At 40.3% G+C, this 14,897-nt stretch overlaps 1 protein-coding gene across 4 annotated transcripts in view; it reads left to right on the top strand.

Moving 5' to 3' along the window:
* The window catches only part of LOC127876389 (amyloid protein-binding protein 2-like), a 42,993-nt gene that overhangs the window by 7,792 nt on the left and 20,304 nt on the right, over positions 1 to 14,897 (top strand). For all 4 annotated transcript variants that reach the window (XM_052421580.1, XM_052421579.1, XM_052421578.1 and 1 more), the window contains exon 6: positions 5,089 to 5,213. In XM_052421580.1, coding sequence (XP_052277540.1) covers positions 5,089 to 5,213 — 125 coding nt within the window. The remainder of the gene's footprint in view (positions 1 to 5,088; positions 5,214 to 14,897) is intronic.

Here is a 14,897-nt window from a genome sequence, read left to right as displayed (position 1 = left end):
GTCTAAATGCATGTGTGTAAAGTGTTGACTTTCATCAGCCTGTGAAGTCTGCTCAGTCTAAATGCATGTGTGTAAAGTGTTGACTTTCATCAGCCTGTGAAGTCTAAATGCATGTGTGTAAAGTGTTGACTCTCATCAGCCTGTGAAGTCTGCTCAGTCTAAATGCATGTGTGTAAAGTGTTGACTTTCATCAGCCTGTGAAGTCTAAATGCATGTGTGTACAGTGTTGACTCTCATCAGCCTGTGAAGTCTGCTCAGTCTAAATGCATGTGTGTAAAGTGTTGACTCTCATTAGCCTGTGAAGTCTGCTCAGTCTAGATGCATGTGTGTAAAGTGTTGACTCTCATCAGCCTGTGAAGTCTGCTCAGTCTAAATGCATGTGTGTAAAGTGTTGACTCTCATTAGCCTGTGAAGTCTGCTCAGTCTAAATGCATGTGTGTAAAGTGTTGACTTTCATCAGCCTGTGAAGTCTGCTCAGTCTAAATGCATGTGTGTAAAGTGTTGACTCTCATTAGCCTGTGAAGTCTGCTCAGTCTAAATGCATGTGTGTAAAGTGTTGACTTTCATCAGCCTGTGAAGTCTAAATGCATGTGTGTAAAGTGTTGACTCTCATCAGCCTGTGAAGTCTGCTCAGTCTAAATGCATGTGTGTAAAGTGTTGACTTTCATCAGCCTGTGAAGTCTGCTCAGTCTAAATGCATGTGTGTAAAGTGTTGACTCTCATTAGCCTGTGAAGTCTGCTCAGTCTAAATGCATGTGTGTAAAGTGTTGACTTTCATCAGCCGCCTGTGAAGTCTGCTCAGTCTAAATGCATGTGTGTAAAGTGTTGACTCTCATTAGCCTGTGAAGTCTGCTCAGTCTAAATGCATGTGTGTAAAGTGTTGACTCTCATCAGCCTGTGAAGTCTGCTCAGTCTAAATGCATGTGTGTAAAGTGTTGACTCTCATTAGCCTGTGAAGTCTAAATGCATGTGTGTAAAGTGTTGACTCTCATTAGCCTGTGAAGTCTGCTCAGTCTAAATGCATGTGTGTAAAGTGTTGACTCTCATTAGCCTGTGAAGTCTGCTCAGTCTAAATGCATGTGTGTAAAGTGTTGACTTTCATCAGCCTGTGAAGTCTGCTCAGTCTAAATGCATGTGTGTAAAGTGTTGACTCTCATTAGCCTGTGAAGTCTGCTCAGTCTAAATGCATGTGTGTAAAGTGTTGACTTTCATCAGCCTGTGAAGTCTAAATGCATGTGTTTAAAGTGTTGACTCTCATCAGCCTGTGAAGTCTGCTCAGTCTAAATGCATGTGTGTAAAGTGTTGACTTTCATCAGCCTGTGAAGTCTAAATGCATGTGTGTAAAGTGTTGACTCTCATCAGCCTAAGAAGTCTGCTCAGTCTAAATGCATGTGTGTAAAGTGTTGACTTTCATTAGCCTGTGAAGTCTAAATGCATGTGTGTAAAGTGTAGACTCTCATCAGCCTGTGAAGTCTGCTCAGTCTAAATGCATGTGTGTAAAGTGTTGACTCTCATCAGCCTGTGAAGTCTGCTCAGTCTAAATGCATGTGTGTAAAGTGTTGACTCTCATTAGCCTGTGAAGTCTGCTCAGTCTAAATGCATGTGTGTAAAGTGTTGACTTTCATCAGCCTGTGAAGTCTAAATGCATGTGTGTAAAGTGTTGACTCTCATCAGCCTGTGAAGTCTGCTCAGTCTAAATGCATGTGTGTAAAGTGTTGACTTTCATCAGCCTGTGAAGTCTAAATGCATATGTGTAAAGTGTTGACTCTCATCAGCCTAAGAAGTCTGCTCAGTCTAAATGCATGTGTGTAAAGTGTTGACTTTCATTAGCCTGTGAAGTCTAAATGCATGTGTGTAAAGTGTTGACTCTCATCAGCCTGTGAAGTCTGCTCAGTCTAAATGCATGTGTGTAAAGTGTTGACTCTCATCAGCCTGTGAAGTCTGCTCAGTCTAAATGCATGTGTGTAAAGTGTTGACTCTCATTAGCCTGTGAAGTCTGCTCAGTCTAAATGCATGTGTGTAAAGTGTTGACTTTCATCAGCCTGTGAAGTCTAAATGCATGTGTGTAAAGTGTTGACTCTCATCAGCCTGTGAAGTCTGCTCAGTCTAAATGCATGTGTGTAAAGTGTTGACTCTCATTAGCCTGTGAAGTCTGCTCAGTCTAAATGCATGTGTGTAAAGTGTTGACTCTCATTAGCCTGTGAAGTCTGCTCAGTCTAAATGCATGTGTGTAAAGTGTTGACTCTCATCAGCCTGTGAAGTCTGCTCAGTCTAAATGCATGTGTGTAAAGTGTTGACTCTCATTAGCCTGTGAAGTCTGCTCAGTCTAAATGCATGTGTGTAAAGTGTTGACTTTCATCAGCCTGCTCAGTCTAAATGCATGTGTGTAAAGTGTTGACTCTCATCAGCCTGTGAAGTCTGCTCAGTCTAAATGCATGTGTGTAAAGTGTTGACTTTCATCAGCCTCTGAAGTCTAAATGCATGTGTGTAAAGTGTTGACTCTCATCAGCCTGTGAAGTCTGCTCAGTCTAAATGCATGTGTGTAAAGTGTTGACTCTCATTAGCCTGTGAAGTCTGCTCAGTCTAAATGCATGTGTGTAAAGTGTTGACTTTCATCAGCCTGTGAAGTCTGCTCAGTCTAAATGCATGTGTGTAAAGTGTTGACTCTCATTAGCCTGTGAAGTCTGCTCAGTCTAAATGCATGTGTGTAAAGTGTTGACTTTCATCAGCCTGTGAAGTCTAAATGCATGTGTGTAAAGTGTTGACTCTCATCAGCCTGTGAAGTCTGCTCAGTCTAAATGCATGTGTGTAAAGAGTTGACTTTCATTAGCCTGTGAAGTCTGCTCAGTCTAAATGCATGTGTGTAAAGTGTTGACTCTCATTAGCCTGTGAAGTCTGCTCAGTCTAAATGCATGTGTGTAAAGTGTTGACTCTCATCAGCCTGTGAAGTCTGCTCAGTCTAAATGCATGTGTGTAAAGTGTTGACTCTCATTAGCCTGTGAAGTCTGCTCAGTCTAAATGCATGTGTGTAAAGTGTTGACTTTCATCAGCCTGTGAAGTCTAAATGCATGTGTGTAAAGTGTTGACTCTCATCAGCCTGTGAAGTCTGCTCAGTCTAAATGCATGTGTGTAAAGTGTTGACTTTCATCAGCCTGTGAAGTCTAAATGCATGTGTGTAAAGTGTTGACTCTCATCAGCCTGTGAAGTCTGCTCAGTCTAAATGCATGTGTGTAAAGTGTTGACTCTCATTAGCCTGTGAAGTCTAAATGCATGTGTGTAAAGTGTTGACTCTCATCAGCCTGTGAAGTCTGCTCAGTCTAAATGCATGTGTGTAAAGTGTTGACTTTCATCAGCCTGTGAAGTCTGCTCAGTCTAAATGCATGTGTGTAAAGTGTTGACTCTCATTAGCCTGTGAAGTCTGCTCAGTCTAAATGCATGTGTGTAAAGTGTTGACTCTCATTAGCCTGTGAAGTCTGCTCAGTCTAAATGCATGTGTGTAAAGTGTTGACTCTCATCAGCCTGTGAAGTCTGCTCAGTCTAAATGCATGTGTGTAAAGTGTTGACTCTCATTAGCCTGTGAAGTCTGCTCAGTCTAAATGCATGTGTGTAAAGTGTTGACTTTCATTAGCCTGTGAAGTCTGCTCAGTCTAAATGCATGTGTGTAAAGTGTTGACTCTCATCAGCCTGTGAAGTCTGCTCAGTCTAAATGCATGTGTGTAAAGTGTTGACTCTCATCAGCCTGTGAAGTCTGCTCAGTCTAAATGCATGTGTGTAAAGTGTTGACTTTCATCAGCCTGTGAAGTCTGCTCAGTCTAAATGCATGTGTGTAAAGTGTTGACTTTCATCAGCCTGTGAAGTCTGCTCAGTCTAAATGCATGTGTGTAAAGTGTTGACTCTCATCAGCCTGTGAAGTCTGCTCAGTCTAAATGCATGTGTGTAAAGTGTTGACTTTCATCAGCCTGTGAAGTCTGCTCAGTCTAAATGCATGTGTGTAAAGTGTTGACTCTCATTAGCCTGTGAAGTCTAAATGCATGTGTGTAAAGTGTTGACTCTCATTAGCCTGTGAAGTCTAAATGCATGTGTGTAAAGTGTTGACTCTCATCAGCCTGTGAAGTCTGCTCAGTCTAAATGCATGTGTGTAAAGTGTTGACTCTCATTAGCCTGTGAAGTCTGCTCAGTCTAAATGCATGTGTGTAAAGTGTTGACTCTCATTAGCCTGTAAAGTCTGCTCAGTCTAAATGCATGTGTGTAAAGTGTTGACTCTCATTAGCCTGTGAAGTCTGCTCAGTCTAAATGCATGTGTGTAAAGTGTTGACTTTCATCAGCCTGTGAAGTCTGCTCAGTCTAAATGCATGTGTGTAAAGTGTTGACTCTCATTAGCCTGTGAAGTCTGCTCAGTCTAAATGCATGTGTGTAAAGTGTTGACTCTCATTAGCCTGTGAAGTCTAAATGCATGTGTGTAAAGTGTTGACTCTCATTAGCCTGTGAAGTCTGCTCAGTCTAAATGCATGTGTGTAAAGTGTTGACTCTCATTAGCCTGTGAAGTCTGCTCAGGCTTATCTGGGACAACTCTTTATGTCTAAATTGAGAAGAGAATTCCGTTAAACAAAAAATGCCATTTAAAGGGAAGGTGTCGTCCCTGATAAGCAGGTGCGGACTGCACTGGCAAATCTGTGACGTCACTTAATGCACAATCGTTAATCCCTGTTTTCTCAGAGTTCCGTTCCTATGTACATGATTGAATATTTATTATTTGGATATGTAAGGTCTCTTTTGTTTGTTTCCATTGATTAATGGTGAGGGATTGGCTTCCTGTTATTCTGTAGTGAATGATGTTTTGCTGGTATGCTGTTACATCAAGGAATGTCTATTTTTCACTTGTTTTTTTTCAATTGTTTATACATTACATGGAACTTTATGAAGTTTACTTGCAGATAAAACCATCTATCTCATTTCATGCTGTGTTATATTTCCAGCATTTCCAGCAATGTGCAGTAAGGCATTTATATATTTTTTTGTTTCACTCCAATAAGACTAGTATGTATGTAAATAGAACATGTCAAATTGACTTTGATGTTCCTGTTACAGGCTATTCAGGAGACGGACAAAGTAGTCGTGGTGAATACTCTGTGTAACGCTGTTATGGCTTTCTGTGCACGTTGGCAGGTGAAGAAGGCTGAGAAACTGGCCATATATGCCACACAGTTTGCACAGTAAGTACCAGTAGTTTTAACTTCAATTTAATGCCAAAAGATGTAATTGACATAGCTCTGTACTTTAACATGAATGTGCATAACCTAGGGTCAAAACAGCTTTCAGATGCTTTAATAAGGTTTTGATTAGTTTTATAAGTGACTTTTGGTCACCTTTTAACACAGGATTGCTGAGTATATTTACTATTAGCAAACATAAACATATAAAAACTATATCAAAAAATATAAAATTACAAATGAAATCCTGTATGAGGACTTCAATAATAAGCTTTGTGATCAATCAGAGTGTGGATCCTTTTTTAAGTTGTCTGAATGCAGCAGCTATCACTTTAGTAAGAAGTATCTGCTATGACTGAAGGCACTACTGCTCCACAGAGTTTAACATTGTCTATATCTACTATAACTGCAGGCACTACTGCTCCACAAAGTTTAACGTTGTCTATATCGGCTATAACTGAAGGCACTACTGCTCCACAGAGTTTAACATTGTCTATATCTGCTATAACTGAAGGCACTACTGCTCCACAGAGTGTAACGTTGTCTATATCGGCTATAACTGAAGGCACTACTACTCCACAGAGTTTAACGTTGTCTATATCTGCTATAACTGAAGGCACTACTACTCCACAGAGTTTAATGTTGTCTATATCAGCTATAACTGAAGGCACTACTGCTCCACAGAGTTTAACGTTGTCTATATCGGCTATAACTGAAGGCACTACTGCTCCACAGAGTTTAACGTTGTCTATATCTGCTATAACTGAAGGCACTACTACTCCACAGAGTTTAACGTTGTCTATATCTGCTATAACTGAAGGCACTACTGCTACACAGAGTTTAATGTTGTCTATATCGGCTATAACTGAAGGCACTACTGCTCCACAGAGTTTAATGTTGTCTATATCGGCTATAACTGAAGGCACTACTGCTCCACAGAGTTTAACGTTGTCTATATCTACTATAACTGAAGGCACTACTGCTTCACAGAGTTTAATGTTGTCTATATCGGCTATAACTGAAGGCACTACTGCTCCACAGAGTTTAACGTTGTCTATATCTACTATAACTGAAGGCACTACTGCTCCACAGAGTTTAATGTTGTCTATATCTGCTATAACTGAAGGCACTACTGCTCCACAGAGTTTAATGTTGTCTATATCGGCTATAACTGAAGGCACTACTGCTCCACAGAGTTTAACGTTGTCTATATCTACTATAACTGAAGGCACTACTGCTTCACAGAGTTTAATGTTGTCTATATCTGCTATGACTGAAGGCACTACTGCTCCACAGAGTTTAACGTTGTCTATATCGGCTATAACTGAAGGCACTATTACTCCACAGAGTTTAATGTTGTCTATATCGGCTATAACTGAAGGCACTACTGCTTCACAGAGTTTAATGTTGTCTATATCGTCTATAACTGAAGGCACTACTGCTCCACAGAGTTTAATGTTGTCTATATCGGCTATAACTGAAGGCACTACTGCTCCACAGAGTTTAACGTTGTCTATATCTACTATAACTGAAGGCACTACTGCTTCACAGAGTTTAATGTTGTCTATATCGGCTATAACTGAAGGCACTACTGCTCCACAGAGTTTAACGTTGTCTATATCTACTATAACTGAAGGCACTACTGCTCCACAGAGTTTAATGTTGTCTATATCTGCTATAACTGAAGGCACTACTGCTCCACAGAGTTTAATGTTGTCTATATCGGCTATAACTGAAGGCACTACTGCTCCACAGAGTTTAACGTTGTCTATATCTGCTATCACTGAAGGCACTACTGCTCCACAGAGTTTAACGTTGTCTATATCTGCTATAACTGAAGGCACTACTGCTCCACAGAGTTTAACGTTGTCTATATCTGCTATCACTGAAGGCACTACTGCTCCACAGAGTTTAACGTTGTCTATATCTGCTATAACTGAAGGCACTACTGCTACACAGAGTTTAACGTTGTCTATATCTGCTATAACTGAAGGCACTACTGCTCCACAGAGTTTAACGTTGTCTATATCTGCTATAACTGAAGGCACTACTGCTTCACAGAGTTTAATGTTGTCTATATCTGCTATGACTGAAGGCACTACTGCTCCACAGAGTTTAACGTTGTCTATATCGGCTATAACTGAAGGCACTATTACTCCACAGAGTTTAATGTTGTCTATATCTGCTATAACTGAAGGCACTACTGCTTCACAGAGTTTAACGTTGTCTATATCTGCTATAACTGAAGGCACTACTGCTCCACAGAGTGTAACGTTGTCTATATCTGCTATAACTGAAGGCACTACTGCTCAACAGAGTTTAACGTTGTCTATATCTGCTATAACTGAAGGCACTACTGCTTCACAGAGTTTAACGTTGTCTATATCGGCTATAACTGAAGGCACTACTGCTCCACAGAGTTTAACGTTGTCTATATCTGCTATAACTGAAGGCACTACTGCTTCACAGAGTTTAATGTTGTCTATATCTGCTATAACTGAAGGCACTACTGCTTCACAGAGTTTAACGTTGTCTATATCTGCTATAACTGAAGGCACTACTGCTCCACAGAGTTTAATGTTGTCTATATCTGCTATAACTGAAGGCACTACTGCTTCACAGAGTTTAACGTTGTCTATATCTGCTATAACTGAAGGCACTACTGCTCCAAAGAGTGTAACGTTGTCTATATCTACTATAACTGAAGGCACTACTGCTCCACAGAGTTTGATGTTGTCTATATCTGCTATGACTGAAGGCACTACTGCTCCACAGAGTTTAATGTTGTCTATATCTGCTATAACTGAAGGCACTACTGCTCCACAGAGTTTAACGTTGTCTATATCTGCTATAACTGAAGGCACTACTGCTCCACAGAGTGTAACGTTGTCTATATCTGCTATAACTGAAGGCACTACTGCTTCACAGAGTTTAACGTTGTCTATATCTGCTATAACTGAAGGCACTACTGCTCCACAGAGTTTAATGTTGTCTATATCGGCTATAACTGAAGGCACTACTGCTCCACAGAGTTTAATGTTGTCTATATCTACTATAACTGAAGGCACTACTGCTTCACAGAGTTTAACGTTGTCTATATCTACTATAACTGAAGGCACTACTGCTCCACAGAGTTTAATGTTGTCTATATCGGCTATAACTGAAGGCACTACTGCTCCACAGAGTTTAACGTTGTCTATATCTGCTATAACTGAAGGCACTATTGCTCTACAGAGTTTACCGTTGTCTATATCTGCTATAACTGAAGGCACTACTGCTTCACAGAGTTTAACGTTGTCTATATCGGCTATAACTGAAGGCACTACTGCTCCACAGAGTTTAACGTTGTCTATATCGGCTATAACTGAAGGCACTACTGCTCCACAGAGTTTAATGTTGTCTATATCGGCTATAACTGAAGGCACTACTGCTCCACAGAGTTTAATGTTGTCTATATCTACTATAACTGAAGGCACTACTGCTTCACAGAGTTTAACGTTGTCTATATCGGCTATAATTGAAGGCACTACTGCTCCACAGAGTTTAATGTTGTCTATATCTACTATAACTGAAGGCACTACTGCTTCACAGAGTTTAACGTTGTCTATATCGGCTATAACTGAAGGCACTACTGCTCCACAGAGTTTAACGTTGTCTATATCGGCTATAACTGAAGGCACTACTGCTCCACAGAGTTTAACATTGTCTATATCTGCTATAACTGAAGGCACTACTGCTCCACAGAGTTTAATGTTGTCTATATCGGCTATAACTGAAGGCACTACTGCTCCACAGAGTTTAACGTTGTCTATATCGGCTATAACTGAAGGCACTACTACTCCACAGAGTTTAACGTTGTCTATATCTGCTATAACTGAAGGCACTACTGCTCCACAGAGTTTAACGTTGTCTATATCTACTATAACTGAAGGCACTACTGCTCCACAGAGTTTAACGTTTTCTATATCTGCTATAACTGAAGGCACTACTGCTCCACAGAGTTTAACGTTGTCTACATCTGCTATGACTGAAGGCACTACTGCTTCACAGAGTTTAACGTTGTCTACATCTGCTATGACTGAAGGCACTACTGCTCCACAGAGTTTAACGTTGTCTATATCTACTATAATTGAAGGCACTACTGCTACACAGAGTTTAATGTTGTCTATATCTACTATAACTGAAGGCACTACTGCTACACAGAGTTTAACGTTGTCTATATCTGCTATAACTGAAGGCACTACTGCTACACAGAGTTTAATGTTGTCTATATCTACTATAATTGAAGGCACTACTGCTCCACAGAGTTTAACGTTGTCTATATCTACTATAATTGAAGGCACTACTGCTCCACAGAGTTTAATGTTGTCTATATCTACTATAATTGAAGGCACTACTGCTACACAGAGTTTAATGTTGTCTATATCTACTATAACTGAAGGCACTACTGCTACACAGAGTTTAATGTTGTCTATATCTGCTATAACTGAAGGCACTACTGCTCCACAGAGTTTAACGTTGTCTATATCTGCTATGACTGAAGGCACTACTGCTCCACAGAGTTTAACGTTGTCTATATCTGCTATAACTGAAGGCACTACTGCTCCACAGAGTGTAACGTTGTCTATATCTGCTATAACTGAAGGCACTACTGCTCCACTGAGTTTAATGTTGTCTATATCTGCTATCACTGAAGGCACTACTGCTCCACAGAGTTTAACGTTGTCTATATCGGCTATAACTGAAGGCACTACTGCTCCACAGAGTTTAACGTTGTCTATATCTACTATAACTGAAGGCACTACTGCTCCACAGAGTTTAATGTTGTCTATATCTGCTATAACTGAAGGCACTACTGCTCCACAGAGTTTAATGTTGTCTATATCTGCTATAACTGAAGGCACTACTGCTCCACAGAGTTTAATGTTGTCTATATCGTCTATGACTGAAGGCACTACTGCTCCACAGAGTTTAACGTTGTCTATATCTGCTATGACTGAAGGCACTACTGCTCCACAGAGTTTAATGTTGTCTATATCTACTATAACTGAAGGCACTACTGCTCCACAGAGTTTAACGTTGTCTATATCGGCTATAACTGAAGGCACTACTGCTCCACAGAGTTTAACGTTGTCTATATCTGCTATAACTGAAGGCACTACTGCTCCACAGAGTTTGATGTCGTCTATATCTGCTATCACTGAAGGCACTACTGCTCCACAGAGTTTAACGTTGTCTATATCTGCTATAACTGAAGGCACTACTGCTCCACAGAGTTTAACGTTGTCTATATCTGCTATAACTGAAGGCACTACTGCTCCACAGAGTTTAACGTTGTCTATATCGGCTATAACTGAAGGCACTACTGCTCCACAGAGTTTAATGTTGTCTATATTGGCTATAACTGAAGGCACTACTGCTCCACAGAGTTTAATGTTGTCTATATCGGCTATAACTGAAGGCACTATTGCTCCACAGAGTTTAATGTTGTCTATATCGGCTATAATTGAAGGCACTACTGCTCCACAGAGTTTAATGTTGTCTATATCTGCTATAACTGAAGGCACTACTGCTTCACAGAGTTTAATGTTGTCTATATCTGCTATCACTGAAGGCACTATTGCTCCACAGAGTTTAACGTTGTCTATATCTGCTATAACTGAAGGCACTACTGCTCCACAGAGTTTAACGTTGTCTATATCTGCTATAACTGAAGGCACTACTGCTCCACAGAGTTTAATGTTGTCTATATCTACTATAACTGCAGGCACTACTGCTCCACAGAGTTTAACGTTGTCTATATCTGCTATAACTGAAGGCACTACTGCTCCACAGAGTGTAACGTTGTCTATATCTGCTATAACTGAAGGCACTACTGCTCCACAGAGTTTAACGTTGTCTATATCTACTATAACTGAAGGCACTACTGCTCCACAGAGTTTAATGTTGTCTATATCTGCTATCACTGAAGGCACTACTGCTCCACAGAGTTTAACGTTGTCTATATCTACTATAACTGAAGGCACTACTGCTCCACAGAGTTTAACGTTGTCTATATCTACTATAACTGAAGGCACTACTGCTCCACAGAGTTTAACGTTGTCTATATCTACTATAACTGAAGGCACTACTGCTCCACAGAGTTTAATGTTGTCTATATCTACTTTAACTGAAGGCACTACTGCTCCACAGAGTTTAACGTTGTCTATATCTACTATAACTGAAGGCACTACTGCTCCACAGAGTTTAACGTTGTCTATATCTACTATAACTGAAGGCACTACTGCTCCACAGAGTTTAATGTTGTCTATATCTGCTATGACTGAAGGCACTACTGCTCCACAGAGTTTAACGTTGTCTATATCGGCTATAACTGAAGGCACTACTGCTCCACAGAGTTTAATGTTGTCTATATCTACTATAACTGAAGGCACTACTGCTCCACAGAGTTTAACGTTGTCTATATCTGCTATAACTGAAGGCACTACTGCTCCACAGAGTTTAATGTTGTCTATATCTGCTATGACTGAAGGCACTACTGCTCCACAGAGTTTAACGTTGTCTATATCTGCTATAACTGAAGGCACTACTGCTTCACAGAGTTTAACGTTGTCTATATCGGCTATAAGTGAAGGCACTACTGCTCCACAGAGTTTAATGTTGTCTTTATCTGCTATAACTGAAGGCACTACTGCTCCACAGAGTTTAACGTTGTCTATATCTACTATAACTGAAGGCACTACTGCTCCACAGAGTTTAATGTTGTCTATATCTGCTATGACTGAAGGCACTACTGCTCCACAGAGTTTAACGTTGTCTCTATCGGCTATAACTGAAGGCACTACTGCTCCACAGAGTTTAACGTTGTCTATATCTACTATAACTGAAGGCACTACTGCTTCACAGAGTTTAACGTTGTCTATATCTGCTATAACTGAAGGCACTACTGCTCCACAGAGTGTAACGTTGTCTATATCGGCTATAACTGAAGGCACTACTGCTCCACAGAGTTTAACGTTGTCTATATCTGCTATGACTGAAGGCACTACTGCTCCACAGAGTTTAATGTTGTCTATATCTGCTATGACTGAAGGCACTACTGCTCCACAGAGTGTAAAGTTGTCTATATCTACTATAACTGAAGGCACTACTGCTCCACAGAGTTTAATGTTGTCTATATCGGCTATGACTGAAGGCACTACTGCTCCACAGAGTTTAACGTTGTCTATATCTACTATAACTGAAGGCACTACTGCTTCACAGAGTTTAACGTTGTCTATATCTACTATAACTGAAGGCACTACTGCTTCACAGAGTTTAACGTTGTCTATATCTGCTATAACTGAAGGCACTACTGCTCCACAGAGTGTAACGTTGTCTATATCTACTATAACTGAAGGCACTACTGCTTCACAGAGTTTAACGTTGTCTATATCTGCTATAACTGAAGGCACTACTGCTCCACAGAGTTTAAAGTTGTCTATATCTGCTATAACTGAAGGCACTACTGCTTCACAGAGTTTAATGTTGTCTATATCGGCTATAACTGAAGGCACTACTGCTCCACAGAGTTTAATGTTGTCTATATCTGCTATAACTGAAGGCACTACTGCTCCACAGAGTTTAATGTTGTCTATATCGGCTATAACTGAAGGCACTACTGCTCCACAGAGTTTAATGTTGTCTATATCTGCTATAACTGAAGGCACTACTACTCCACAGAGTTTAACGTTGTCTATATCTGCTATAACTGAAGGCACTACTGCTTCACAGAGTTTAACGTTGTCTATATCTACTATAACTGAAGGCACTACTGCTCCACAGAGTTTAATGTTGTCTATATCTGCTATAACTGAAGGCACTACTGCTCCACAGAGTTTAATGTTGTCTATATCTACTATAACTGAAGGCACTACTGCTTCACAGAGTTTAACGTTGTCTATATCTGCTATGACTGAAGGCACTACTGCTCCACAGAGTTTAACGTTGTCTATATCTGCTATAACTGAAGGCACTACTGCTCCACAGAGTTTAATGTTGTCTATATCTGCTATAACTGAAGGCACTACTGCTCCACAGAGTGTAACGTTGTCTATATCTACTATAACTGAAGGCACTACTGCTTCACAGAGTTTAACGTTGTCTATATCTACTATAACTGAAGGCACTACTGCTCCACAGAGTTTAACGTTGTCTATATCTACTATAACTGAAGGCACTACTGCTTCACAGAGTTTAACGTTGTCTATATCTGCTATAACTGAAGGCACTACTGCTCCACAGAGTGTAACGTTGTCTATATCTGCTATAACTGAAGGCACTACTGCTCCACAGAGTGTAACGTTGTCTATATCTACTATAACTGAAGGCACTACTGCTTCACAGAGTTTAATGTTGTCTACATCTGCTATAACTGAAGGCACTACTGCTCCACAGAGTTTAACGTTGTCTATATCTGCTATAACTGAAGGCACTACTGCTCCACAGAGTTTAACGTTGTCTATATCTGCTATAACTGAAGGCACTACTGCTCCACAGAGTTTAACGTTGTCTATATCGGCTATAACTGAAGGCACTACTGCTCCACAGAGTTTAATGTTGTCTATATCGGCTATAACTGAAGGCACTACTGCTCCACAGAGTTTAATGTTGTCTTTATCGGCTATAACTGAAGGCACTATTGCTCCACAGAGTTTAATGTTGTCTATATCGGCTATAATTGAAGGCACTACTGCTCCACAGAGTTTAATGTTGTCTATATCTGCTATAACTAAAGGCACTACTGCTTCACAGAGTTTAATGTTGTCTATATCTGCTATCACTGAAGGCACTACTGCTCCACAGAGTTTAACGTTGTCTATATCTGCTATAACTGAAGGCACTACTGCTCCACAGAGTGTAACGTTGTCTATATCTGCTATAACTGAAGGCACTACTGCTCCACAGAGTTTAATGTTGTCTATATCTGCTATCACTGATGGCACTACTGCTCCACAGAGTTTAACGTTGTCTATATCTACTATAACTGAAGGCACTACTGCTCCACAGAGTTTAACGTTGTCTATATCTACTATAACTGAAGGCACTACTGCTCCACAGAGTTTAACGTTGTCTATATCTACTATAACTGAAGGCACTACTGCTCCACAGAGTTTAATGTTGTCTATATCTACTATAACTGAAGGCACTACTGCTCCACAGAGTTTAACGTTGTCTATATCTACTATAACTGAAGGCACTACTGCTCCACAGAGTTTAACGTTGTCTATATCTACTATAACTGAAGGCACTACTGCTCCACAGAGTTTAATGTTGTCTATATCTGCTATGACTGAAGGCACTACTGCTCCACAGAGTTTAACGTTGTCTATATCTACTATAACTGAAGGCACTACTGCTTCACAGAGTTTAACGTTGTCTATATCGGCTATAACTGAAGGCACTACTGCTCCACAGAGTGTAACGTTGTCTATATCGGCTATAACTGAAGGCACTACTGCTCCACAGAGTTTAACGTTGTCTATATCTGCTATAACTGAAGGCACTACTGCTCCACAGAGTGTAACGTTGTCTATATCGGCTATAACTGAAGGCACTACTGCTTCACAGAGTTTAACGTTGTCTATATCTACTATAACTGAAGGCACTACTGCTCCACAGAGTGTAACGTTGTCTATATCGGCTATA

The sequence above is a fragment of the Dreissena polymorpha genome, chromosome 4 (assembly GCF_020536995.1).
Source record: "Dreissena polymorpha isolate Duluth1 chromosome 4, UMN_Dpol_1.0, whole genome shotgun sequence".
NCBI lineage: Eukaryota > Metazoa > Mollusca > Bivalvia > Myida > Dreissenidae > Dreissena > Dreissena polymorpha.
This window is presented reverse-complemented; position numbering and strand designations above follow the sequence as displayed.